Source organism: Lepisosteus platostomus, chromosome 5, assembly GCF_059453375.1.
Source record: "Lepisosteus platostomus isolate fLepPlt1 chromosome 5, fLepPlt1.hap1, whole genome shotgun sequence".
NCBI lineage: Eukaryota > Metazoa > Chordata > Actinopteri > Semionotiformes > Lepisosteidae > Lepisosteus > Lepisosteus platostomus.
In genome coordinates this window covers 48,828,436-48,854,977 of record NC_142615.1, presented here as the reverse complement: position 1 = coordinate 48,854,977, position 26,542 = coordinate 48,828,436, and the positions used below count along the sequence as shown (strand labels likewise).

Below are 26,542 nucleotides of genomic sequence, written 5' to 3'. Positions count from 1 at the left end.
TTCCTCAGGCTGGGACAGGAGATCCCACACTGTATTATTATTATTGAGAGACAGGCTTACTCTCTGTTCCTCAAGCTGAGACAGGACGTCACATACTATATTATTATTGATTGACAGGCTCACTGTTCCTCAGGCTGGGACAGGAGATAACACACTGTATTATTATTATTGAGAGACGGGCTCACTGTCTGTTCCTCAGGCTGGGACAGGAGATCACACACTGTATTATTATTATTGAGAGACAGGCTCACTGTCTGTTCCTCAGGCTGGGACAGAGGATCACACACTGTATTATTATTATTTAGAGAGAGGCTCACTGTCTGTTCCTCAGAGTTGGACAGGAGATCCCACACTGAATTATTATTATTGAGAGACAGGCTCACTGTCTGTTCCTCAGGCTGGGACAGAGGATCACACACTGTATTATTATTATAGAGAGACAAGCTCACTGTATGTTCCCCAGGCTGGGTCAGGAGCTCACACAGTATTATTATAATTATTGAGAGACAGTCTCACTGTCTGTTCCTCAGTCTGGGACAGGAGATTACACACTGTATTATTAGTAATGAGAGACAGGCTCACTGTCTGTTCCCCAGGCTGGGACAGGAGATAACACTGTATTATTATTGAGAGACAAACTCACTGTCTGTTCCTCAGGCTGGGACAGTAGGTCACACTGTATTATTATTATTGAGAGTGTGGCTCACTGTTCCCCAGGCTGGGACAGGAGATCCCACACTGTATTATTATTATTTAGAGACAGGCTCACTGTCTTTTCCTCGGTCTGGGACAGATGGTCACACACTGTATTATTATTGAGACAGGCTCACTGTCTGTTCCTCAGGCTGGGACAGTAGATCACATTGTATTATTATTATTAATATTATTGAGAGTCTGGCACACTGTTCCCCAGGCTGGGACAGGAGATCCCACACTGTATTATTATTATTGAGAGACAGGCTTACTCTCTGTTCCTCAAGCTGAGACAGGACATCACATACTGTATTATTATTGATTGACAGGCTCACTGTTCCTCAGGCTGGGACAGGAGATCACACACTGTATTATTATTATTGAGAGACAGTCTCACTGTCTGTTCCTCAGTCTGGGACAGGAGATTACACACTGTATTATTATTATTGAGAGACAAACTCACTGTCTGTTCCTCAGGCTGGGACAGTAGGTCACACTGTATTATTATTATTGAGAGTCTGGCTCACTGTTCCCCAGGCTGGAACAGGATATCCCACACTGTATTATTATTATTTAGAGACAGACTCACTGTCTTTTCCTCGGTCTGGGACAGATGGTCACACACTGTATTATTATTGAGACAGGCTCACTGTCTGTTCCTCAGGCTGGGACAGTAGATCACGTTGTATTATTATAATTAATATTATTGAGAGTCTGGCACACTGTTCCCCAGGCTGGGACAGGAGATCCCACACTGTATTATTATTATTTTGAGACAGGCTCACTGTTTGTTCCTCAGGCTGGGACAGGAGATCACACACTGTATTATTATTATTGAGAGAGAGGCTTACTCTCTGTTCCTCAGGGGGAGACAGGACATCACATACTGTATTATTATTGATTGACAGGCTCATTGTTCCTCAGGCTGGGACAGGAGATCAGACACTGTATTATTATTATAGTGAGACAGGCTCACTGTATATTCCCCAGGCTGGGACAGGAGGTCATATATTATATTATTATTATAGAGAGACAGGCTCACTGTATGTTCCACAAGCTGAGACAGGAATTCACACTGTATTATTATTATTGAGAGACAGACTCACTATCTTTTCCTCAGTCTGGGACAGTTGGTCACATACTGTATTATTATTACTGAGAGTCTGGCTCACTGTTCCCCTGGCTGGGACAGGAGATCACACACTGTATTATTATTATTGAGAGACAGGCTTACTCTCTGTTCCACAGGCTGAGACAGGACATCACATATTGTATTATTATTATTGATTGACAGGCTCACTGTTCCTCAGGCTGGGGCAGGAGATAACACACTGTATTATTATTATTGAGAGACGGGCTCACTGTCTGTTCCTCTGGCTGGGACAGGGGATCACACACTGTATTATTTTTATTGAGAGACAGGCTCACTGTCTGTTCCTCAGGCTGGGACAGAGGATCACACACTGTATTATTTTTATTGAGAGACAGGCTCACTGTCTGTTCCTCAGGCTGGGACAGAGGATCACACACTGTATTATTATTGAGAGACAGGCTGGCTGACTGTCTGTTCCTCAGGCTGGGACAGGACATCCCACACTGTATTACTATTATTGACAGATAGGCTCACTGTGTCTTCGCTTGGGCTTGAACAGGAGATCACACACTGGATTATTATTATTGAGAGACAGGCTCACTGTCTTTTCCTCAGGCTGGGACAGGAGGACATACACTGTATTATTATTATTGAGAGACAGTCTCACTGTCTGTTCCTCAGGCTGGAGCAGGAGATCACATACTGTAATATTATTATTGATTGACAGGCACACTGTTCCTCAGGCTGGGACAGGAGATAACACACTGTATTATTATTATTGAGAGACGGGCTCACTGTCTGTTCCTCTGGCTGGGACAGGGGATCACACACTGTATTATTTTTATTGAGAGACAGGCTCACTGTCTGTTCCTCAGGCTGGGACAGAGGATCACACACTGTATTATTTTTATTGAGAGACAGGCTCACTGTCTGTTCCTCAGGCTGGGACAGAGGATCACACACTGTATTATTATTGAGAGACAGGCTGGCTGACTGTCTGTTCCTCAGGCTGGGACAGGACATCCCACACTGTATTACTATTATTGACAGATAGGCTCACTGTGTCTTCGCTTGGGCTTGAACAGGAGATCACACACTGGATTATTATTATTGAGAGACAGGCTCACTGTCTTTTCCTCAGGCTGGGAGAGGAGGACATACACTGTATTATTATTATTGAGAGACAGTCTCACTGTCTGTTCCTCAGGCTGGAGCAGGAGATCACATACTGTAATATTATTATTGATTGACAGGCACACTGTTCCTCAGGCTGGGACAGGAGATCGCACCCTGTATTATTATTATTGACAGATAGGCACACTGTGTCGTTGTTTGGGCTGGGACAGGAGATCACACACTGTATTATTATTACTGAGAGAGAGGCTCACTGTCTGTTCCTCAGGCTGGGACAGGAGATCACACACTGTATTATTATTATTGTGAAACAGGCTCACGTTTTTTTTTCCCGGGCTGGGAGAGAAGATCACACTGTATTATTATTATTATTGAGAGACATGCTCACTGTTTGTTCCTCAGACTGGGACAGGACATCCCACACTGTATTACTATTATTGACAGATAGGCTCACTGTGTCTTCGCTTGGGCTTGAACAGGAGATCACACACTGGACGCGGAGCCGATCATTTGCAATTGGGCTGTGCCGACAGACCAGGACGAGCTCTGTCGGCTCAAAAGCAGCGCAGGACCTGCAAGAACAACAGAAAGATTAGCATCCAGCGGGGGCTTCATAGTGAGCCCAAGATCTCATCAAGAATCGGCTCCAGCAACAGGGCTGGGCGCATTGTTCCATTCTCCGACCACTCTCGGTGTAAACAAGTCCCTCCTGGTCTCTGCTTGAATTGCACTTTCCTGCGTTTGCTTTGGTGTAACTGGCTTCCCCTGCATGGGCGAATGTGTAGAAGATCCTTAGTAAGTCATTGAAGAAAACCGAGAAGAGGTCGGAGTGGCCTCTGTCGTTCATCAACAATCCAGTCAGGCAGTACTCCTCTGTAAAGCGCCGTTCGTTCACATCGATTGGCTTTTTTTTGCCTTCATTCGTACAAGTAGTAAAAGCAGACGACCCTATTCTGCCGTGACTCGGTTGCGGCTACAACGCAAAGTACTGACCACTATACGATCACGGCGAGTTACCGAAACACACGTGGCAGGGCGGAAAAGGTGTGCTCTCTTCGTGTGACATAATTCGGAAAAGTCCTGACGTTGCATTTCAACTGAGCCCCAGTATACATCGACCCTTCGACACTCTGAGTGACAACTCTCTTGCGTGTTTTCTCATATTTATGTAGTTTGCTTGCATGATGCCCGGAACAGCGGGGTTGTGTGTTCCCATATGGTCTAGCGGTTAGGATTCCTGGTTTTCACCCAGGCGGCCCGGGTTCGACTCCCGGTATGGGAACGTGTCCGTTTTGCCTCCTGCTTTCCAAAAGATCAGCACCGTGTACGAAAGAGCCGCATTAAAACCGCTCGAACGTGCAAAACGTGCGAGAAGAGGGGGCGCTTGTTTCCAACCGAAACTTCTCGCATGTGAGACGAGCTGATCATCGCTGTGGGAGTGTTACTCTGGTGGACAGGGCTGACCTTCGGCAATAGGATTTATACTCTCCAAGATGGTATTTGCACTTTCTGGAGAGGCGATTTTCTCCACTTCAGTAGCCCGATTTCGTCGATTGCGTGGAGAGGGCTGTAGAATGTGGCGCCGCCTTTCCTGCTCCATCCATGACAGGCGTGCTGGTCTCTGGAGAGAGAGCACGGTCCATCAGCGCACTCCAATAAAGGCACTGGAAGCAGCTGAATCGCATTGGCGAAGCTCAGCGCTGGGCCGCTGGGCACGTCTTACCACCGTTTCCATAGTGTAGTGGTTATCACGTTCGCCTCACACGCAAAAGGTCCCTGGTTCGAAACCGGGCAGAAACAGCCTTCTTTTGTCGCCACACACAAAAGGGGATTGGGGATTCGCCTAGCGCTGTGATCGAACAGACCCACTCACCTCTTAGTGTGGCGGGATCTGCACAGTGCATGTCGCAGCGCATCCTGCTTTCACTTCAATGCGCGTCCTGATGTACCCCGGTCTCCCGCGTGACAGGTGGGGACAGGTGACAGGTCCTATACTAACGAGGAAGACATCGCTCTCTCCGACCCCCGGCATCATGTCCCGACCCACCGTGCTGGAAGCCGACGCGTGCTGTGATTCCTTTACGGAGCAGAAATGACAACCGAGGAGCCGAGAGATCATTTCAGCATTTCGCGTCTGAACGGAAAACACAGACGACCAACTCGGAATGACTTGCCTTTGACGCTAATCAAAGCGTTCTTTGTGCATCGAACAGACCCACTCACCTCTTATTGTGGCGGGATCTGCACAGTGCATGTCGCAGCGCTTCCTGCTTTCACTTCAATGTGCTTCCTGATGTCGAGTCGTGTGCCGTGCGGAGGCTCTGAAAGCGCGAGCAATGAAAAGGTGCACGGCGCTGTGGAAAGAAACACAGAGAAGTGAAAGCAAAAGGAGGTAGAAAGCTCCTGACAGCCGCTTCCTCTTCCCCCCCTTGCATTTTTCCCGTCTTGTTGTGCTAGCTGACAACGGCATAAAGAGGAAAACGGAGAAACCGTTTTTTTATTTGAACAACAAAAATAAATATTATACAAAAAAGAGCACATGTGACGTATCAATAACATCGTCAGGGGCACGTGCTATAATCCAACTACACTTTCTGAAAATTCTACTGTCCAGACAAATGTACATGCTGATCTGCACTGAGCTGCTCAATTGAAATCCAGAAGGCAACACAGCCGCGCTCCTATACCAAGAGCCAAACCTGGACCGCCTGGGTAAAAAAACAGGAAACCTAAGCACTTATCCATAGTGACAGCTTTTGAAAAGGAGCTCTAATATTCACAAATACGAAGACAAGGTTTAAAATACTCCATAGGTTTAAAATTCAGGAATATGAATGGTCAATTGTTTACAATTGGAGCTTTTATGTTTCGTATGATTTAGTGACTTTTTTTACAACATGTAGAAAAAAACAGCACACCTAAATGACAAAGCCTTAGAACTACAGAGAAAAACAAATTGCGTTTAAAGTAAGTTTAAAGGCTCGAGATAACAGTGCAATATAAACGCAAATGTTTGTCGTCTTTGTGGCGCTTACTTTTTGTTGCTTTATCGAATTTCATGCAGTTTATTTCTGACATAAGACATAACAAGCTTGTGTATTTATGGAAAAAAAGAAGGGCAACAATTTACGTTAAATGCACATATAGTAAATGTATTTTCTCATATAATGGTGTGTTTTTTTGTCTAAAAATCGTTCATGAATGGTTTAACAGACACTTTGCATGATTAAAAAAATATATTTATGAATCTTAATGTTTTATACAATAACGTTTTATTGTGAACATCGGCCCTGTTTATCAATATCACCAGTACAGTTCTGGATTTTATTCTGCCTTCCTACGCACATATGAATTTCCTTTCACTCAACAGCTCGCATGTGTGGTACTGTAGCTTATTAGCGCCAGGGAGAAAAAGAACGTCGTTGGCTTTTAAATGATGAACCATTTGCGTTTATACCAAATGACAAAACGTTGTCGCTGACATTTGGACATACTCTGTTTAAACACCTGTTGTTTTCTCTAATATTGGCTCCTGTGCTTCGGACCATTTGTGAGAGGAGAAGACACTGAAAAAGTCGTGAGAAAGTGGATTTTACACCTGTGCCAGTGCTGTAGTGGTATCATACAGACGCCCATACAAATCCATCACAAGCTGGAAGCTCTGGAAGGCAACATAAAAGATTGCTCTGTCCGTTGGTGGATGAGGTATGCTCGTTTTTTTCAATGTAAAATGTAATGTACAAAGATCAAATTTGATTCAAAATCCACGAGAGGAAGGGAAGATATCACTTAAAAAAATAAGAACTGAATATTTGGATCCGGGACCTCATACTTATCAAATTATTAAAATAATACTTATTAAAATATCAGATTGTGTTTCTGCAACATTTCGTGCACAGGACGCCGTATTTAACAATAAAAAAACAGTCACAACGAGGGCTTTACACGCAGTCCGGGGTATTTTCCCCTTTTATATTTTTGCCACTTTATATCGAACCTGTTACACTCCCAAAAGTGCAGAGTAGCTTGTAAATAAAAATGTACAATTCACCGCTGGTATAAACAGATGTGGGCCTTGTTTGCCTTTGTAAGCATTTGTTTAAAAAATAAGTTCACAATACGTTAAAAACACAAAAAAACACAAATTTAATCATATAACGATACAAACTCAATACCAAATCATTATGCCAATTAAGTACCTATCCTTTGAAAACAGAGAACACCTTTATATCTACAAAAAAAAACGTGACATTTGTGTATACTTTTGAATTACAATGCAGGCAGAGTAGTCCTCTGAATTCAAAGATCAGATTTTGGCCAAAACAAGACAATCAGACGGGAGTTGAATTCGGAACAAGAGCCTCTGCTTCGTGGTTTATTGAGCTTTTGATCAACGTCTGAGTTAAAAAAAATTGCTATTTCAACTCTTTGATTGAAGTACACAAGAAACACATTCCTCCAAGCCAGAGTCAAACCAGCAACCTAAGGATTCTTCATTATTGCCACTACAGTCCTCTGCTCTATCAACTGAGCTATCTGTTTCCGGCACATACTGCCCAATGTTGTGCAATGTTTTGGGTGATTTAAATCACAGTTCGACATCAAGTTTTCAACTCATTTCCTTAGTCTTGTTTACCTTGAATTTAAGCCACGAATCAGGTTTCTACAGTATGAGCTTCTGGAGATATTACAAAATGTTTGATGGGGCATCAATCATTCCAGGCGGATATTGACACCTTTTTTTCTCGAGGGATCATATTAAACATTTCATTAGTATCGAGAGGAGGATCACCATGAGACACAAAACAGTTTCTTTCTGTCTTTCTTAGAAAGTAGCATTTGTGCTACATTAATAATATTTTCGTGGAAATATAGAAGTTGTAATTTTTAAAACTTATATTTGAATCAAAATGTGGTTTTGAGTTAAATATTAGCGTGTTCATGGAATTAGTTTGTGTTTGTTATTACTATATATATATAGCCATGTTACCAGAATTTGTAGCTGAAGTTTAATAATTGTGTTTTTTATGATGATTAGCCATTTGTTTATTACAATATTGTATAAAATGCATAATCTGAACTATATATTTTTCAGGGGTGAATAATTGTATATTCTCAGAATAAATTTCTAGCCCAAATCATTGGCTTGATTTACTAGTTTCTACAACTATGAGACCTATCTTTGATGTATAATAGACCTTTAACTATATAGGTATAATAGTCCTCTAAATATTTCCGTATAATAAAACTCCAACCATTTATGTATAATGGACATACTGTATAATTGTCACGACCACCAGCCAGCGGAGATCAACACGTAAGCGAGCCAATCAGCACCAGCAGCGGATTACTACTAACAAGCGCCGCCGCACGAGTTAACACACCTGCAATTGCTCTACCGTGCGGCACGCCGGGTTATTTATACCATTCGCACCTGATTCCCGTTGCTCGGTATTGAGTTCTCTTCTTGTTGCTCAGCCTAGCGTTCTCACCCCTCTTTTGCCTTCCTGGAATTCTGCCTGCACCTTTAGCCTTCGGACTTCGGATCTCGTCTCGCCCTTTGGATTGTTTGCTATCATTGCCTGTTTTGGATTTGACCCTGAAGCTCTCCCTTCGACTACGATTCTGTCTCACGTTTTGGATTGTTCGCCACAGTGCCTTTACCGGATCTCGACTTACCTTCGCCTTCGGACTACGGCTCAGCTCCTGGATTTGCTCGGTACGTTTACTTACCTCCCTGCGACTCCTGCATCTGCATCGGATCCTTTTCACCTCTACAGAGCATCGTTACAGAATACCGAGCCAGATTATGGATCCCGCAGACGCACAGACCCTTCGTTCCCTTCTCCCGCAGCAATCCCAGACCATCGCCCAGCTTCAATCTTCTCTCCAACTGCTCACTAACCAAGTCGCCTGGCTTTTTTCTTCCCCTGTTTCGCCGGCTCCCGCACCGATTCCTACAACGCCTTTTTTACAAACACCTGCTCCAACCACCGCGGCCCCGCCCACCACTCCCTCAACTTTACCATTTGTTCTCCCGGAGAAGTATGACGGCAATCCTGCAGGCTGCAGGGGCTTTATTGCCCAGTGCTCCCTGGCTTTTCAGCTGCAGCCTGAGCGTTTTTCTACTTCTCGACAGAGGATCGGATTCGCACTTTCCTTGCTCACAGGCAAAGCATTGGATTGGGCTGCAGTATTGCTTGCTAGAGGAGAGCAGCTGTTCTCTGACTTTCAGCTTTTCGCTGACCGTCTCCAGGCGCGTTTTTCTCAAAGCAACCCGGATTTGACTTGCCTTCGGCTTTCCTCTCTTCGCCAGGGCGACAGACCACTGCAAGATTATGTGGCTGAATTCCAAGCCCTCGCCACGGAGTCTGCCTGGAACCCGGAAGCTTTGGTTTGCCTCTTCGCTAAGGGTCTCTCGGAGGATCTAAAGGACCACCTGGTGCTCATGTCCTTACCAACCTGGTCTCTAGAGGCGGCTATCGCTGCGGTAGTTGAATTGGACACTCGCATTCGGCTGCGGAGAGCGGAGAGACACCCAGGAAGCAGACCTGTGCGGCCCATGGGTCCTCCCCTCGTGGCGCCCACCCTGCCACATGCACCCCTGTCCTTGGAGGAAAAGGAAAGGCGCCGTCAGGAGGGGCTGTGTCTGTACTGCTCTGCGTCGGGTCACCTGCTCGCTACTTGTCCTCTGAGACCCCCACATCCACCTCGAGCTCCCCCACTGCCTACTGTTAGTGTCAGTAGTGCTGTTTTTTCACAATCCTCTTCAGGGCCTTTATTCCCAGCTGAGATTTCCTGGATGGACACGCACCTTCCCCTTTCGGTTTTGGTGGATTCAGGGGCAGCTGGGAATTTTATGGATGCCTCTTTTGCTAAGAAGTGGGATATTCCTCTTGCTCCGCTTTCACCCCCTATCTGCATTCAAACGTTGGATGGGTCACCGATCGCTCCTGGACGTATTTCCTGGCAGACCATTCCCCTATCCCTTACTGTTGGTGCCACTCATGTGGAGGACATTTCACTCCTTCTCCTGGATTCCCCTGCTTACCCTGTGATCCTGGGCCTTCCCTGGCTCAAAAAGCATGATCCCCACATCTCCTGGGCCAAGAATGAGATCATTGCCTGGAGCCAGGCCTGTCGTGACAACTGTTGTCGTCCTCCACTCAAGGTTGCTGCTTCAGTAAACCTCTTGGAAGAACACTCTATTATTCCCCCCCAATATGCACATTTGAAGCAAGCCTTTGACAAACAGAAAGCTCTATCGCTCCCCCCTCACCGCACCTATGACTGTGCAATAGATTTGCTTCCAGGAGCACTCCCACCCAAAGGACGGATCTACCCGCTCACTCAGACGGAGAATGAAGCCCTGCAGGATTATATCAAGGAGGCCCTGAATTCTGGTTTTATTCGTCCCTCCTCGTCCCCAGCCTGTGCTGGGTTCTTCTTCATAGGGAAGAAGGACGGCTCCTTGAGGCCGTGTATTGATTACAGAGGCCTGAACTCCATTACAGTCAAACATCCCTACCCCTTGCCTTTAATCCCAGCCGCTCTGGAGTCCCTACGTGGAGCCTCCATTTTTTCTAAACTAGATCTACGAGGGGCTTATAATTTAATCAGGATCCGTGAAGGGGATGAGTGGAAGACAGCCTTTATGACCACGCACGGCCACTATGAATATCAGGTGATGCCTTTTGGACTCGCTAATGCCCCGGCAGTCTTCCAATCCTTCATAAATGACATCTTCAGGGACATTATTGGAAAATTTGTCTTGGTATACTTGGATGACATCCTCATTTTTTCCACCGACCCTCAGGAACATGTCCATCACGTCCAGGAGGTCTTGTCCAGACTCATCGACAACCAGCTCTACGCCAAGCTTGAGAAATGCATTTTTCATGCTTCTAAGATTCACTTTCTGGGCTACATTATTTCTCCTCTTGGAGTCGAGATGGACTCAGCCAAGGTGGCAGCTATCAATGATTGGCCTGTGCCACGTAATTTGAAGCAAATCCAACGCTTTCTAGGTTTTGCCAACTTCTACAGGCGATTCATCCGGAACTTTAGCTCCGTGGTGGCGCCCATTACGGCTCTGACCCGCAACCGTCCTAGTCGGGGTAAATGGAATCCGGAGGCTAACCAGGCATTCCTGCGCTTGAAACGTCTCTTCAGCTCCGCTCCTCTCCTACGGCATCCGGATCCCTCCTGGCCTTTCATTGTTGAAGTTGACGCCTCTGCCCATGGGGTTGGTGCAGTCCTCTCCCAGCGCCTCGAAGAGGATCGCCTCCCTCATCCATGTGCTTTCTTTTCCAAGAAGCTCTCTCCTGCTGAGGTTAACTATGATGTGGGCAATCGGGAACTCCTAGCTATCAAGCTGGCCCTCGAGGAATGGAGACACTGGCTGGAGGGGGCTCAGCACCCCTTTGTCATTATTACGGACCATAAGAACCTGTCCTATATTCAATCTGCCAAGCGCCTCAACTCGCGTCAGGCCCGTTGGTCACTTTTCTTTTCTCGTTTCAATTTTGTTATCACTTACACTCCTGGCTCGAAGAATGGGAGGGCTGATGCACTCTCTCGGCTCCATGACCCCCCAGACCTGGACGACACACCTGAACCAATCATCTCTCCTAACAGAATCGTGGCAGCGATTCATTGCTCCATTGAAGATCAGGTCAGGCGTGCCCTCAACGGAACTACAGTTCCTCTGTGCTGCCCCCCGGATAAGCTTTTCGTCCCGAACAACTTACGTTCTGTGGTTTTGCAGTGGGGACATGATTCCCGGTTTGCCGGCCACCCGGGATGCAGACGCACTCTGGACCTCCTCACCAGGGACTTTTGGTGGCCTTCCATGCGATCTGATGCAGCAGAGTACGTCCGGGCTTGCCCGGTCTGTGCCAGGAGCAAGACTCCGCGCTCTAGGAAGGCTGGCCTCCTTCACCCCCTTCCAATCCCACACCGCCCTTGGTCCCACATAGCTGTTGACTTCATTACGGACCTTCCTAACAGTCAGGGTCATACGGTAATCATGGTGGTCTCCGATCGTTTTTCCAAAGCAGCCCATTTTGTCCCCCTCCCAGCATTGCCCACAGCCCAGGAAATGGCATCTTTGTTTGTACAACAGGTCTTTAGGATACATGGTTTGCCTGATGACGTTGTCTCGGACAGGGGACCGCAATTTATCTCGGCCTTTTGGAAGGCTTTCTGTCAAACTCTAGGGACTCGTGTATCTTTGACTTCTGGTTATCATCCTGAGGCCAATGGTCAGGTGGAAAGGACCAATCAAAGCCTCCTGACCTTTTTGAGAGCCTTCACCTCCAGCTCACAGGATGATTGGTCATCACTACTTCCCTGGGCAGAATATGCCCACAATTCTCTTACCTCCTCCTCCACAGGTCTCTCTCCCTTCCTTTGTTCTTTAGGTTATCAGCCCACTCTCATCCCTGTCACACCTCCACTCACGGCAGTGCCGTCCGTGCAACAATATATTGCCAAACTGCGAAGGACCTGGAAAATGGCGAGGACAGCTCTTATTAAGTCAACCCAGCGCCACGCCAAATTCGCCAACCGACACCGCAGACCAGCCCCTCGTTTTCGGAAAGGACAGTTTGTTTGGTTATCGACACGGAACCTACCTATACATCAGCCTTCCAAAAAGCTTGGGCCTAGATATATTGGTCCCTTCCGGATTCGTTCCCGGATCACCCCGGTTACCTTCCGTCTTGCTCTCCCCCCTACCCTCAGAATCCACCCCTCATTTCATGTCTCCCTCCTGAAACCTGTTTACCGCTCGCCCCTTGCGGCTCCCCAACATCGCCCGCCACCTCCTCGTCGCATTCAGGGGCGCCCGGCTTATATGGTCCACAAGATCATTGACTCCAGATGGAACCGCAGTACCCTGCAGTATTTTGTCGACTGGGAAGGTTTTGGTGCCGAGGAGAGATCTTGGGTTCCAGAGAAGGATATTTTGGACCCTACACTAATCAGTGACTTTCACAGGGACTATCCTAATCGGCCGTCTCGGGCGTCGGGAGCCGCCCGTGAAGGGGGGGGTACTGTCACGACCACCAGCCAGCGGAGATCAACACGTAAGCGAGCCAATCAGCACCAGCAGCGGATTACTACTAACAAGCGCCGCCGCACGAGTTAACACACCTGCAATTGCTCTACCGTGCGGCACGCCGGGTTATTTATACCATTCGCACCTGATTCCCGTTGCTCGGTATTGAGTTCTCTTCTTGTTGCTCAGCCTAGCGTTCTCACCCCTCTTTTGCCTTCCTGGAATTCTGCCTGCACCTTTAGCCTTCGGACTTCGGATCTCGTCTCGCCCTTTGGATTGTTTGCTATCATTGCCTGTTTTGGATTTGACCCTGAAGCTCTCCCTTCGACTACGATTCTGTCTCACGTTTTGGATTGTTCGCCACAGTGCCTTTACCGGATCTCGACTTACCTTCGCCTTCGGACTACGGCTCAGCTCCTGGATTTGCTCGGTACGTTTACTTACCTCCCTGCGACTCCTGCATCTGCATCGGATCCTTTTCACCTCTACAGAGCATCGTTACAATAATCAGAGATGTGTAATTGACGTATAATGATATACGTATATTAAAATGTCATTCTAGACCAATTACGGACCACATTTATACATCTAAGGTATGTGTTTAATCAATGTACTGTACATCAGGAAAATAAAGCATATGCTCAGTAGAGGGGTTGTCATATTTTGTCTGTTAATCAAACATAAACAACAATTATGGACAACCATTTTTTGCCAAGGTTGTGAATATTATAATGCCTTTAAAGTCACGTTTAAACTTTCTGTAAAATTAAAAAAAAAACACAGAAATACAAGCGGGCACTGATTTGTGTTCACGATACTCAAATGTAACAAATCCTGCTCTGGAAATTGTCTCTTCTCCCCTTGTGAGCCACAATCCCACCAAAAGGTCTCTGTGTGTCTCTGTTTGGGAGATGTCAAGATGCTGAGCCTGTGCTGTGCTTCAGTGGCAGGTGTAGAAGACACGCTGTTGTACACGGAATGCAAATTGAGCTCCTTGGACATGAAAACTGACAGATGGTTAAACCTTCTCTCAATAAACAGGAGATCCTGTGTCCGAAGTCCTGAGGTGTCTTTCTTCCTGTCTTGTCATACAGAATGTATCATTAAGGACGACCACATATGGCTTGATTTTGTTAAATGCAAGTATTTATTTCCTTTCTTGGAACCACTTGTTTTTCGAGAATTTCTAACAATTTGTGAAATATGAAATAGAAATCTTGCTTATAAGTGCAGAAGAAATACTGCCAGTTGGCAAGAGAACGACACCATTTTTTTTCTTTAACCAAAAACCTGCATAGGGAGATAAAAATCCAATTAAAAAAATCCACTTGAGAAGTTTTCGTTGGGGAAGATGGTTGTGGAAGGGCAAAAAAATCGCAGGTGATTCACTCCTCTTGACTAGGTGGGGCTAGGAAGTGCAGAGTTTATATCCGGCTGAAGAAACTCCTCTTTCTCAGCTCCGCTTCTCTATTGTTTTGAAGTTGCGGCCGCGCTAACGAATGAAGTCATTATACTACGCGACCCTGCATGTACTTCAACTACGTGTGGGTGACTGAATAATTTTCTTTAGATAACGAAAGTTGTTGTTTTTCTTTAAAATAACTTCAGGTTCTGAATACGTAACGTCTTGTCGACTGTGTTTATGCTTGAACAGAGCACAGCCCTGACAACAGGATCTGTGAAGAATAAAAAATAAGTTGTTCTGTTTAAACTTCGGAAGTCAGTCTTTGTTTCTGACCGACTCTGAAGAAGGATGGCGGAGTGCTTGTTAAATCTGCAAACCCAGCTTGACTCTTTCATGCACGTTTTGCTCAAATCGATCGTGTATGAAGTGTCAGAAGTTTTTGGAAACAGGATGTCTGACTCCGAGAACGAGTTTCAAGACAAACTCCGCAATATCTCCCAGATCCTGGTGAGACGGGCCGTGTTTAAAATCACACAGTGTGTGGAGGACAGTGTCGGGAGTGAAATGGCGCAACTGAAGAAGGAAAACGAGAGCTTGAAGTGGAGATTGAAGCTGTGGGAGAAGGAGTCGGGAGCAGAAGGATATCAGGGACCGACAGATCATGTTGGATACACGCTTCCCTGTGAAGTGACTGCAGGAATAAAAGAAGAAATGGACACGAAACTAGAGCTGTCAGGTCAGTGTGGTGACTTGTATGTAGTCGGGATCTGTGCGAGTTTAAAAACAGTGTCTTTAACTTCCTCACTGGTGAGAGTATAGTGGAGAGATGCAGAGTGAAGTGGGAAAGACTTGTGTGTTGTAGCAACGGGATTTTTTACTGGAAACTAAACTGTTTTGTCTGGTTACGGTAATAAACACCTCGTTCAGATTCAGCAATTGTTTCACTGAATCAGTGAATAAATACAACGTCATTAGGAAAGAAAACGTATAGATATTGATTTTACGTCGTATTGGCTTTTTATATATTTACTGATGAATGTGTATATAACAATAATTTTAATCGGTTTAAGTATTTCAGTCCTCCGGTCCTCCTCTTCTCAATACAGTCTTAATCTTAATGTACTGTAGTGTCCAGTCGGTCAGTGAGTCTGCATTAACCCCTCTCTCTCAGTGCTGTGTTATTGTACTACAGTGTCCAGTCATTGTGTCTGTATTAACCCCTCTCTCTCTCAGTGCAATGTTAGTGTACTTTAGTGTCCAGTCAGTGTGTCTCTATTAACCTCTCAGTGTCAGTGCAGTGTTAAATGTAGTGTGCAGCGTTATGTGTAATGTTGTTGTGATATTATTCCAGTAGACTCGCATTTTATACAGCAGTTTCGGTCCTGACAAAGCCTGTATATCCAAAATTGCATATAATCAGAACACCATCCTTAAATGGAGCGGAGGGGCGGAGCAGTGGCTATGTGGCTAAGGATCTGCGCCTGTGGCTGGAAGGTCGCAGGTTCAAATCCTGCGGCTGGCAGAGGAATCCTACTCCATTGGGCCCCTGAGTAAGGCCCTTAACCCCAACTGCTCCAGAGGTGCTGTACAATGGCTGACCCTGCGTTCTGACCCCAAGCCTCTCTCCCTGTCTGCTTGTCTCATGGAGAACAAGCTAGTGTATGTGAAAAGATAAATTCCTAATGCAAGAAATTGTATAGGGCTAATAAAGTAATCTTATCTTAAACAACTCATCTGTCACTGTACTAGCATGTCCATGTATATAGTGTAAATTACAATAAAAACAGTGATACAATTTAACTTTTCTTGTCTTGCTTTTTTTCCTCTTTGTACTTATATTGATGTTCATGCTGCATGATAACTAGTGACTAGTTCCCAAAGAGCACCTCAGCTGCGTGCTGTTAAGACTTGAATTTTTGGGGATTCCCACATCATTTACATTTTTATTTATAGTATTTGATTTTTTTTTCACAGCTGACTGGCTATACATGAATTTGTGTAAAAATACGTAACGTAAAATATGAGTCTGCTGTATTTTAAATCCTTTTTCAAGTTATGTGTTCAGAGATGAAGTGTGTTTGAATCTGATGTATATCAAGTTCTGAAAATGAGTTTTGAAAAGTTAATTTACTTACTACTGTTGTGTCATACAAATGACAAAGTTCAGGTGTCAGTGAAGCAGAAGTCTCTTTATTTCATATGCATATGGAAGTCTGGCTTCCAACCACCGGACTTAAAAATAAGTAGCTAAAGATGTTCTTTTATACCTTTAAACAAACAAGTTACTATGACGCATTCTAAACAAATAAGACAGCAACACATGCCGATTAATTATATCTAAGTTGCAGACTAGACAACAGTTAGTTCTTTTCACGTTCTGGGCGTACAGCCAGCTTACCAAATACATGCCCTTTACCTTACTGACCAAGAACAGGCAGCATCTTTAAATATTTGGGCACAAAGCTAACTTCAAGACACTAGACTGCATAGTTTGCAAAATACAAAAGAATACAAAAACAAAAAAATGATATTATCATCTCACTTCCCAGGTCTCTCCCTTATCTCTTCATTGCTAAATAACGTCTTTGCTATCTGAAATTTAAATTTTAAGCTAGTACTTTTTGTGTGGATATTACTTCCTGAGCACTACTCGAAGCTCCTGTTAAAACTCAGGGCTCAATACTCAACCCTTTACTTTTCAGCATTTACATGTGTCCACTTGGTCAGCTTTTAAGGTCACATGGCCTCAACTGTCATTTCTATGCTGATGATTTTCACCTAGACGTCCATACCAAACCTGACACTGATGTGGCTTTCTCTATTTTATCGAATTGCATCTCCGACATAAAAAACTGTGACTCAGAATTTCCTTCATCTTAACTGTGACAAGACTAGAGTCATGCTTATTGGCACCACCCACAAACTTTGTAAAACCAATGCTCTAGACCTATCCGTAGATAGTTCTGTACTTGAGCTTCAGTCTAAATTGAAAACCCGAGGATGATATTTAACTCAGACCTGACATTGGACCCATATGTGCAGCATATTGTCAAAGCATCTTCCTTTCACATACTATACAGCCACCTTTGAAGGTTCTATATACAGATGCAGCCATTCAAAACGCGTGAGGTACACCATGGTACAACATGGTGGGCGTGTCGCATCAAAACACGGTATGATGCAGTGTAACGTGTCATATGACGTCATATCGGAAAGTATCCGGAATCACCTTGTAAAACCGCCAGGAGGAGCTATTAAAGGTTAACTCTCATGTACAGCATTTGAGCTTTTAAATTTAAACTGTGTATTACAGCATGTTAATCATCAGTCATTAAAAAGTTAATATATTTTTTGAATGCAAGATTGTTCAGTTGGGCAAAAGTACACAACACAACCTTTATCATAAATATTTTAATTATGCAGAAATATTTTATGCATCAAAGCCTTTACCGAAGATATCACTAATAGTATTAATGAATGACCTTGGATAAGCTGTAAACTCAAAGTATTACGCTGGTCCACATTATTTGTAACCGTCATTTTAAATGAAAATACTTTTATTTTTTCATCGACAAAAAGTAACACCACAGCTTTTCGTTGATCTAACTAACAAGAATGGGACATTAGCTAGACAATATGATAAAGGAATAAATGACTTTTTTGGTTTATTTCTTTAGCACATTTATTTGAACATTTCCATCGATTGTACAAGCACTGAAAAACTGCCAAATCCCTAGTTCGTCTGGCATTTTCTTTAACTATAACAGACATAAAAACTCCCTTGCTTTTAACAGAGCATTTCAGAATTTCTAACAACGAAAATGATTTAAACTGCGACACTTTTATATCAAGAGCTCAAAATATCACAAGGATCCTCAAGAGATCAACAAAGACAACAGAAAAAGATATGTGTATCAGATACTGTACATGAGAATCCAAGCTTTTTTTATCTACGCTAAGAAGTAGTCTTTAAAATTTCTTCATCACACAGTGAAGTCAAAATTCCGGGATGTGCGTATATTAGAAAATATAGGACTTCTTCGAATGTGTGTCAGGCAATCAGACTTTGGGACCAGAATTATCAGTTTTATTAAATGTCTTTTTGATACAATCAGACAAATGCAACATAAATTGTTATCTTTGTCTTTTAAGTATCTTAATAAACTACCAGCATAGCTTTCTCCCCGTTTAGATTTATTTTTCTTGGGATTTTGGGATCAAACGTGGGAAGATTAGATTGTAATCATTTTTATTTTTTAAATACATTTTAGGAAAGTGTAATCTATACTAAAAAGCTGTATTTATTTTAATGATTCCCTCTCGCACTCCAAAACATACTGGTAGGTTAATTGGCTTATGGGAAAACTGGTTATGTGTGTTTGTGTCTGTCTGTCCTGTGATGGACTTGCGCTATGTCCAGGGTGTATTCTGCCTTGTGTCCGTTGCTCCAAATCCTCTGTACTGGATAAAGAGATTAGAAAATGGATGGAAGTAAAGGCACTGTGTGGATGGAACTATACACAGTGTTAGAAACACACTGTGAGATGGCAGCATCTCACTGAGGATAAATTATTTTATAGGGCTGGCTTAAGGAAATAGCCTTTCCACCTCTCTTGCACATCAATAGCCATACCTTGTTAGTTATTTCAACAAATCTTAAGATGCTGGCTCTGTGGATCCGCATCAGCTACGTTTGTCCATTCCTTCAATTCATGTGCATCAAACACACAGTTCAATGCTAGCAACTACACAAAATCTAAAATACAATCCTCATTTCAGTATCTATGTAAACATACAGTCTGTTAACTTCATCATCTTCATCAAAAGTATGCCTAACCCCATCAGGTTGTGTTCTTGTTATCAGTGTATTCCTCAGCTTTCCTCAAATTATCTTTTTCCTACCAACATCTCTAGTCTTATATCCTGCAATAACTCAGCCAACACTTAACCCCTCAAAAGCTGCATGTGTTAATTTCTTTAAATCACAAATATCATATGTAAATACTGGCCATGTAATACTCTGCATGGTGGAATAATAGTTTATTTTAAAGGGAATTAGAGAAACTAGGAACTAGAGAAATCAAGAAAGCCATTTCTTTCTAGAATTAATAAATGCACATCCTGTTCACTGGGGAAATTAAATCCACACTGAGCATCTTTAATATGTTCAGAATTTGACAGCGAGAATCCTGATCGGGATGCATTACGCCTGTCCTTGCACTGGCTTCCTATCAGGTTTCGAGTCAACTTCAAAATCCTCATCCTCATTCAGTACCTATCTGGCTTATTATCTGTCTACTCCCCACCTTTGTCCGTCTGACTCTGGTCTTCTAGCTGTCCTAAAGAACATCTACATTCTGTGGGTGACAGGACCTTCTCTAGCTGCACCCCATTTGTATTTGTATCCCCAGTGATATCAGTCACCTACCCTGAGTGCATTTAAATCTAACCTCAAAACCTTTTTCAGAAGACTTAGTGTCTGTATCTGCTTCATTTTCTAATTGTGGTAGCACTTCTAACTGCTTGTCTTTCTTTTATGTATTTACTTTGTAATCTGTGGTCCTTATAACTGTTTTTACATCTACTGTATTGCTTTATTGCTTTGTCACTCTTCTCATTCGCTCTTTGCTAAATGACTTTTCATACTAATCTGATCAATCTAACTGCTTATTTTCTGTGCTTTCTCTATCCTGTTAGATTTACAATTATTCTGAAATTTTTCTTCTTGAAATGACTCATTTTTAAATACCTTTTTTCACTGTTAATATCTTGCAGCAACTATGCGACAAAATATACACTTAGCTCAACCTGACAGTTCATCCTGCTACCAACATTGAATAAAAAAATCTTTAGATTTCTATATATGTCTTTATCTAATTGTTTCATTAGTGACACAGGCTAAACTTTCTTGGAAAAATGTATTTTATGTGTTGCGAAAAACTGACTTGCTTTAACAAAATATATTTACAGATCCTTTCGCCTGGCAATCTACCTGAATGCCCAACTATCTGTGAAGCCCTCCATGAAACCATGTTTGCTATTAATTCATTTGGATCTCACTGACAGAATTGCTGTTTTTTATGCGTGCTAAGTTTCTGATTCCTCACTCTGTTTCATGTGTAGAGATGGATAAGACTTTATTGATCCCAAAGGGAAATGGACGTACATGTTCATGAACATGTTTGCATGTTCTTTTGTAATATACACTTTTTGTGATTTTTTTGTATATCTAAGCAAGTGTTCCTGCATCCCTCTTCTGCACTATGTATAGTCATGGCTTTTTTCTGTTTTCTTATTTCAAAGTAACACCTGCTCCATTTCTAAAACTTTTTGCTCTTGTGCATTTTTGTATTTTTTACACCTCTAGCACTTTAACGTCCTGAATTTATATTTGCCTTAATTTGTAGGACGAATTTTAGTTTTAGCCTTAAAAAGCTTCAGTTTTCACTATCTTTTGTTTCTTGTCCTTCCACTGTTATTATTGATCACCGAAGTATTGTACTTGACATGACTTCATTCACCCTTTCCTGAACGTCTGTGAGTGGCAGAGATAGTGCTGTCTCTGGTGCGATCGTTTGCAGCTGACATTTCACTGTTTTAAACGAATAAGAAATTAGATTGCTCATAAATCACTTATTCTAAATAAACATAGCGTAATTGCTCTCTGAAAATGTTTTCTTGTTCATTTTGGAGACCTTGATCGAAACTGATTTTAGATGTCAGAAAGGATTTATTTTCTCTGTGTGTTTCTGTGTGCGTATTTCCTACATTGCTTTGTCGAGATTTTAACTTAATATTTAGGCTCAGATTTCAACTATAAATCTCACACTAATTACTAGCGGTAAATACTGATGTTTTGCTCCCTCTTACCACAAAAATCTATATGTAATGTATCTGGGATGACGTAATTTTTGTACGTGTACCTACTGTGATTCGGAAACGGAACGGTTAAAGATGGCGACAAGTCAGGCACTCAGAGGGAGGGGGAGGGGGGGGTGCATCTTCCTGTCTCCATAACTAAAATGCCAAATAGGAGTGGCTTAAGCGATGTACACAGTCATGTAACTGACAGTTTGAGGTAGCCTATCGTATAGATTTCGCTTTGTTGCTGATAGATTAAGCTTTCGAAACTCAGCCCCAAAGTCATGTGACTGATTTTTCACCCTTCATTGGTTAAACGCAATGATCACATGCACCACCATGGTAACTGGGATGTGTAGTTTTTAATTCAGTTTGAATTATAACTGTACGTACTGTCTTCATATTTGGCCAGGGCTTTAAAGAGAGGGCGCGCCAAACATTTTCGATGCCGTCGTCCTGGAAGAATTTGACCTCAGAACGTTTGACTAGCCTTCTGTATGCTCCTAAATTAATATCATTTATGACCTTCTATCTATCTATATACCTTCTTCTGCTCCTCTTCTTTTTATGCTCAGCTACTAAAATTTCCCTTTAGCGGTAAAATTTCCTATAAATATTTCAATACTAAGCGGATTAAAATGTGCACAGTAAAGAGATTAAATTATTAAATCTTTTCACTACCGACTAATGCACCATGAGTGCCCGTCGGTACCGTGCATTTTGAATGGCTGCATCTGTATAATAAAGTTTATTATTATTATTATTATTATTATTATTATTATTATAATAAAGGTCTTGTTTTCTTGTCCTGTGTTTTCAGGCTCAGAGGCCAGTGTTCTTCCAGATGTTGGGGAAAGGGCACCTCTTGAACAGCCGCACAGTGAGGAGGAGGAGTGGAGCTCCAGTCTGATGCAGGAGACAGAGATCACTGCTGCAGAAGGGAAAGAGACACTCAGTGAGCAGCACACAGAGAGCAGACAGAGTGTGGAGGATCTGGACTCTGTGCCCATGATGAAGACGGAGCCTGAGAGTGGGACACCTGGACTCTTAGTATGTGATGCTTTTACAGAGAAGATTAATAATCAGGACACGAACAATATGTCACAAGGTTGTAATGAACTTTACTGTGTCTCTGTACAAGAGCTCAAAGAAGAACTGAGTGAGTTTAATCTTACAGATAAGGACATGGAGCCCCAGTTGATTGACCCCGCAGAGCTGAAGAAGGAGCCCCAGGTGATTCAGACTGCTGAGCTGCACACTGAAGGACACGATGGAGAAAACAAATCTCAGTTTCAGAACAGAGAGCAAAATCATTCCATGAAGGATTTGCAGAATAAGAAACCCCAGCATGATCAGACAATGAGTAAGAATCACTCAAAACCTTGCTCAGATGGAGTGGACAAACTGCCATTACAACACAGGGATGAGCAGCGTTTTTGTCAGTCTAGCATTTCAAAAAACCTTCGCACAGGAGAGAAATCTTTCACTTGCCGTCAGTGTGGGAAGAGTTTTAGTCAGTCACACAACTTAAAAAGACACCAAGGTATTCACACAGGAGAGAGACCATTCAGCTGCAATCAGTGTGGGAAGAGTTTTAGAGACTCAAGTGCCTTAATAGTCCACCAGCGCATTCACACAGGAGAGAGACCATTCAGCTGCAGTCAGTGTGGGAAGAGTTTTAGTCAGTCAAGAACCTTAATAGTCCACCAGGGCATTCACACAGGAGAGAAATTATTCAGCTGCTGTCAGTGTGGGAAGCATTTTAGTCAGTCACACTACTTAAAAAGACACCAGCGTATTCACACAGGACAGAGACCATTCAGTTGCAGTCAGTGTGGGAAGAGTTTTAGAGTCTCAAGTGCCTTATTAGCCCACAATCGCACTCACACTGGAGAGAGACTGTTCAGCTGCAGTCAGTGTGGGAAGAGTTTTAGTAAATCAAGTAACTTAAGAGCCCACCAGCGCACTCACACAGGAGAGAAACCATTCAGCTGCAGTCAGTGTGGGAAGAGTTTTAGTCAATCACATGACTTAAAAAGGCACCAGCTTGTTCACACAGGAGAGAGACCGTTCAGCTGCAGTCAGTGTGGGAAATGTTTTAGTCTTTCAAGTAACTTAAGAGCCCATCAGCGCATTCACACAGGAGAGAGACAATAGAAAACACTAGGGAGGAGATCACACACCTATCTACATCAGTGGAACTGCAGTGGAGAGGGTCAGCAGTTTCAAGATCCTGGGAGTTAACATCTCAGAGGACTTAACCTGGACCCACCACACTAAAACCATGGTCAAAACAGCACGGCAGCGCCTATTCTTTCTCCGTAGGCTAAAGAGGTTTGGCATGCCGTCACATATCCAGGCCAACGTCTACAGGTGCACTGTTGAGAGCATCCTGACTGGTTGCATCACTGCCTGGTATGGGAACTGCTCTGCCCGGGATCGCAAAGTACTGCAGAGGGTGGTGAAGTCAGCACAGCTCATCACCGGCTGTGAGCTACAAAACATCCAGGATATCTACTCAGCTAGATGTCTGAAGAAGGCCAGGTCCGTTCTCAAGGACCGCAGTCATCGCAGTCACAAACTATTTTCCCTCCTACCATCCGGTTAACGGTACCAAAGTATTCGGTCCAAGTCCAACAGACTACGGAACAGCTTCTACCTCCAGGCAATCAGACTGCTAAATAGCCAACCTCCAGTTCCTTTAGCAAATCACCTGTAATGGCTACATGGACACACAGTTTTCACTGTATTCGGCATAACTGCACTACTTGTATATATTGCATACACCATGGACACATAGCAGCTCTACTCATATTGAGTTTTATTAAATTTCTATTACATCTGTTATTATGTAACCTTATTTTCATAATCTCAATTTTGTGATTTTTGTGTTTTTGTGATTTCTGTGATTCTTGTGATTTTTGTGAGCTTGCAGAAAAGACATTTCATTGCCAGCAACTACTGCTGCATGCTCTGTTGTTGTGCATTTGATAAATAAATTTTGAAAATAAATTGTTGCAGTCAGCGTGGGAAGAGTTTTAGTGACTGAATCACCTTAAGACACCACCAGCGCATAAGATAAGATCACTTTCTCACATTAGGATTTTGTCTTCTCACAACACTCTCACTATGAGGCCCACAGATAGGAAGAGAAGCTAGGAGTCAGCATCTCTGGTGTAGTTGTGGTTAAGGGCCTTGCTCAGGGGCCCACCAGCATAGGATTTCTCTGCCAATTGTGGGATTTGAACCAGCAACTTTCCACCCACAGGTATACATCCTTAGCTACAGAGCCACTGCACCTAATCACACCAGAGAGGGACCTTCCAGCTGCAGTCAGTGTGGAAAGGGTTTTATCCAGTCAGGTGACTTAAAAATACACCGCTTTAGTCACCACTTTAGTTTTTGATTTAATCATAGTCTTAGTCAAGTCAACTGAAATGTCTATTAGTTGAAGTAGGTAACTGCGTCAGCATGTGACATCTGTTAAAGGTTCCTCAGCTGACACTTTGCGTTTTCTTCTCTTTTCAGCATGGAACAAACCTGTACTTGTTCCTAAAATGTCTATTAGTTACTTTGTAGTCACCCACTTTTGATTTAGTCTAGTCAACTAAATGTTGACTATAATTACTCTTACTTATGGTTGATTAGAACAGAATTAGTTCTAGTCATGCAGTTTACTTTATGTGTATAATAACATGTATAAAGATTTACATGTTAGGATGAGCGATTATATGAGCGATTACATTAGGATGAGCGATCCCTCCTCAGCAAAGGGCTCAGTTTTGTACCAGTTCCAAGGAAGCTGGACATCCCCCAGACCAATGTCGACCTTAACCACTTTTACCGCAGGATCCGTCTCAGAGCACATTTTGCCGACAATTCCTCTTCACAGGCAGCTGATAACAACCCGGTTATTGATGTCATTAACAACATTAATCCCAAACAGAGCTGTTGGACTCCCTCCTCTGGCCATTTTCCACCAGTTGATTATTTCATCAACCAATGCACTAATCAAGCTCCCAAGGCACTCTCTATACCCAGTAAACATAGGTCTAACCTCACCCAAGGAGAAAATCAGGCGCTCCAGTCTCTCCGCAACAGGGATGATATCGTCATCAAACCAGCGGACAAAGGAGGTGCTGTTGTGGTGTGGCATAAGGATCTATATGTCTTTGAAGCCTCTAGACAACTAACTGACACTTCTGCCTACCTCCCTCTCCAACAGGACCCTACCACTGACTACCAAAAGGAAGTGGTATCCACCATTTCCCTTCTTATCAGCGGTAACGAGCTCCCCCAGGAGGACATCCACAGGTATCTCAATTTTACCTCCTCCCCAAAATCCACAAACCGGACACCCCTGGACGGCCCATCGTATCAGCATGTAACTGTCCAACTACTTACATCTCAGCCTTTCTCGACAGCCTCATGAGACCGCTGGTTGAAGATCTTCCCTCATACATCAAAGACACCAACCACGCGCTCCAACTTTTCAATGGTTTCCAATTTCAGGGTACCGAATGCCACATTTTTACCATGGACATCACATCTCTGTACACCGTCATTCCCCATAATGACGGCCTTACAGCCCTCAAGCACACGCTGGACAAACGCACAGTGCTTGATCCACCCACCCACACCCTGGTACGCCTTGCAGAATTGGTCCTCACACTGAACGCATTCTCTTTCAATAATCTTTTTTACCAAAAGGTCAGTGGAGTTGCCATGGGCACCAGAATGGGACCCAGCTATGCCAACATTTTTGTCGGCTGGGTAGAAGAACGCTTCTTCGCTTCCTACACTGGCTATGTCCCTGACTTCTACAAACGATATATTGATGACTGCGTTGGTGCCGCCACATGCTCCAACGATCAGCTTGAGTTCTTCCTGCACCATTTCACCAACTTCCACCCGTCCCTCAAATATACGGTTAACATATCTTCCACCACTCTTCCGTTTCTAGACATCCACTTGTCTATCAACTACCCCCGTAGACATCCACTTGTCTACCAACTGTCCACTCGAAGCCCTCGAAATGTACTCATTTTTCATCAACAGAGGATACCCCAGCAGTGTGATTGACAGGGCCCTTGCCCGAGTCAAAAACACCCCCAGACCATCAACCTGATCAGGAACTCTTGCCGTAACAACCGCATTCCTTTGGTGCTTCCTTACCACCCTAACACACTTCCTATCCCCAGGACCATTAACCACAACTTTTCCATCCTACAGGATGATCCCTCCATTGGGGCCCTCTTTTCTGATCGCCCTATCATCTCATATCCGCTGACCACCT

General features: G+C 43.6%; 1 protein-coding gene and 1 non-coding gene across 3 annotated transcripts; both read left to right on the top strand.

Annotated features, from left to right (window-relative positions):
• The first annotated feature begins 4,130 nt into the window (after positions 1–4,130).
• On the top strand, positions 4,131–4,202 carry trnae-uuc (transfer RNA glutamic acid (anticodon UUC)). The gene has a single exon. It is a non-coding gene; the product is annotated as a tRNA-Glu (tRNA).
• Positions 4,203–14,492: 10,290 nt separating this feature from the next.
• Positions 14,493–24,263, top strand: LOC148668241 (uncharacterized). 2 transcript variants are annotated; one of them, XM_088632478.1, is made up of 2 exons: positions 14,493–15,121; positions 22,067–24,263. In XM_088632478.1, the coding sequence occupies exons 1-2, from the start codon at positions 14,734–14,736 to the stop codon at positions 23,401–23,403; spliced, it is 1,725 nt and encodes a 574-aa protein (XP_088488604.1). In that variant the 5' UTR covers positions 14,493–14,733; the 3' UTR covers positions 23,404–24,263. The 2 variants fall into 2 exon arrangements, with proteins under 2 accessions (XP_088488604.1, XP_088488605.1); XM_088632479.1 differs by lacking the exon at positions 14,493–15,121 and having other exon boundaries at positions 22,158–22,296; positions 22,424–24,263.
• The last annotated feature ends 2,279 nt before the right edge of the window (positions 24,264–26,542 follow it).

Bases quoted from the DNA above. Each gene is read 5' to 3' on its own strand.
- LOC148668241 (XM_088632478.1), top strand. From the start codon at position 14,734: ATGGCGGAGTGCTTGTTAAATCTGCAAACCCAGCTTGACTCTTTCATG. The intron at 15,122-22,066 runs GTCAGTGTGGTG...CTGTGTTTTCAG, and splicing joins CACGAAACTAGAGCTGTCAG to GCTCAGAGGCCAGTGTTCTT.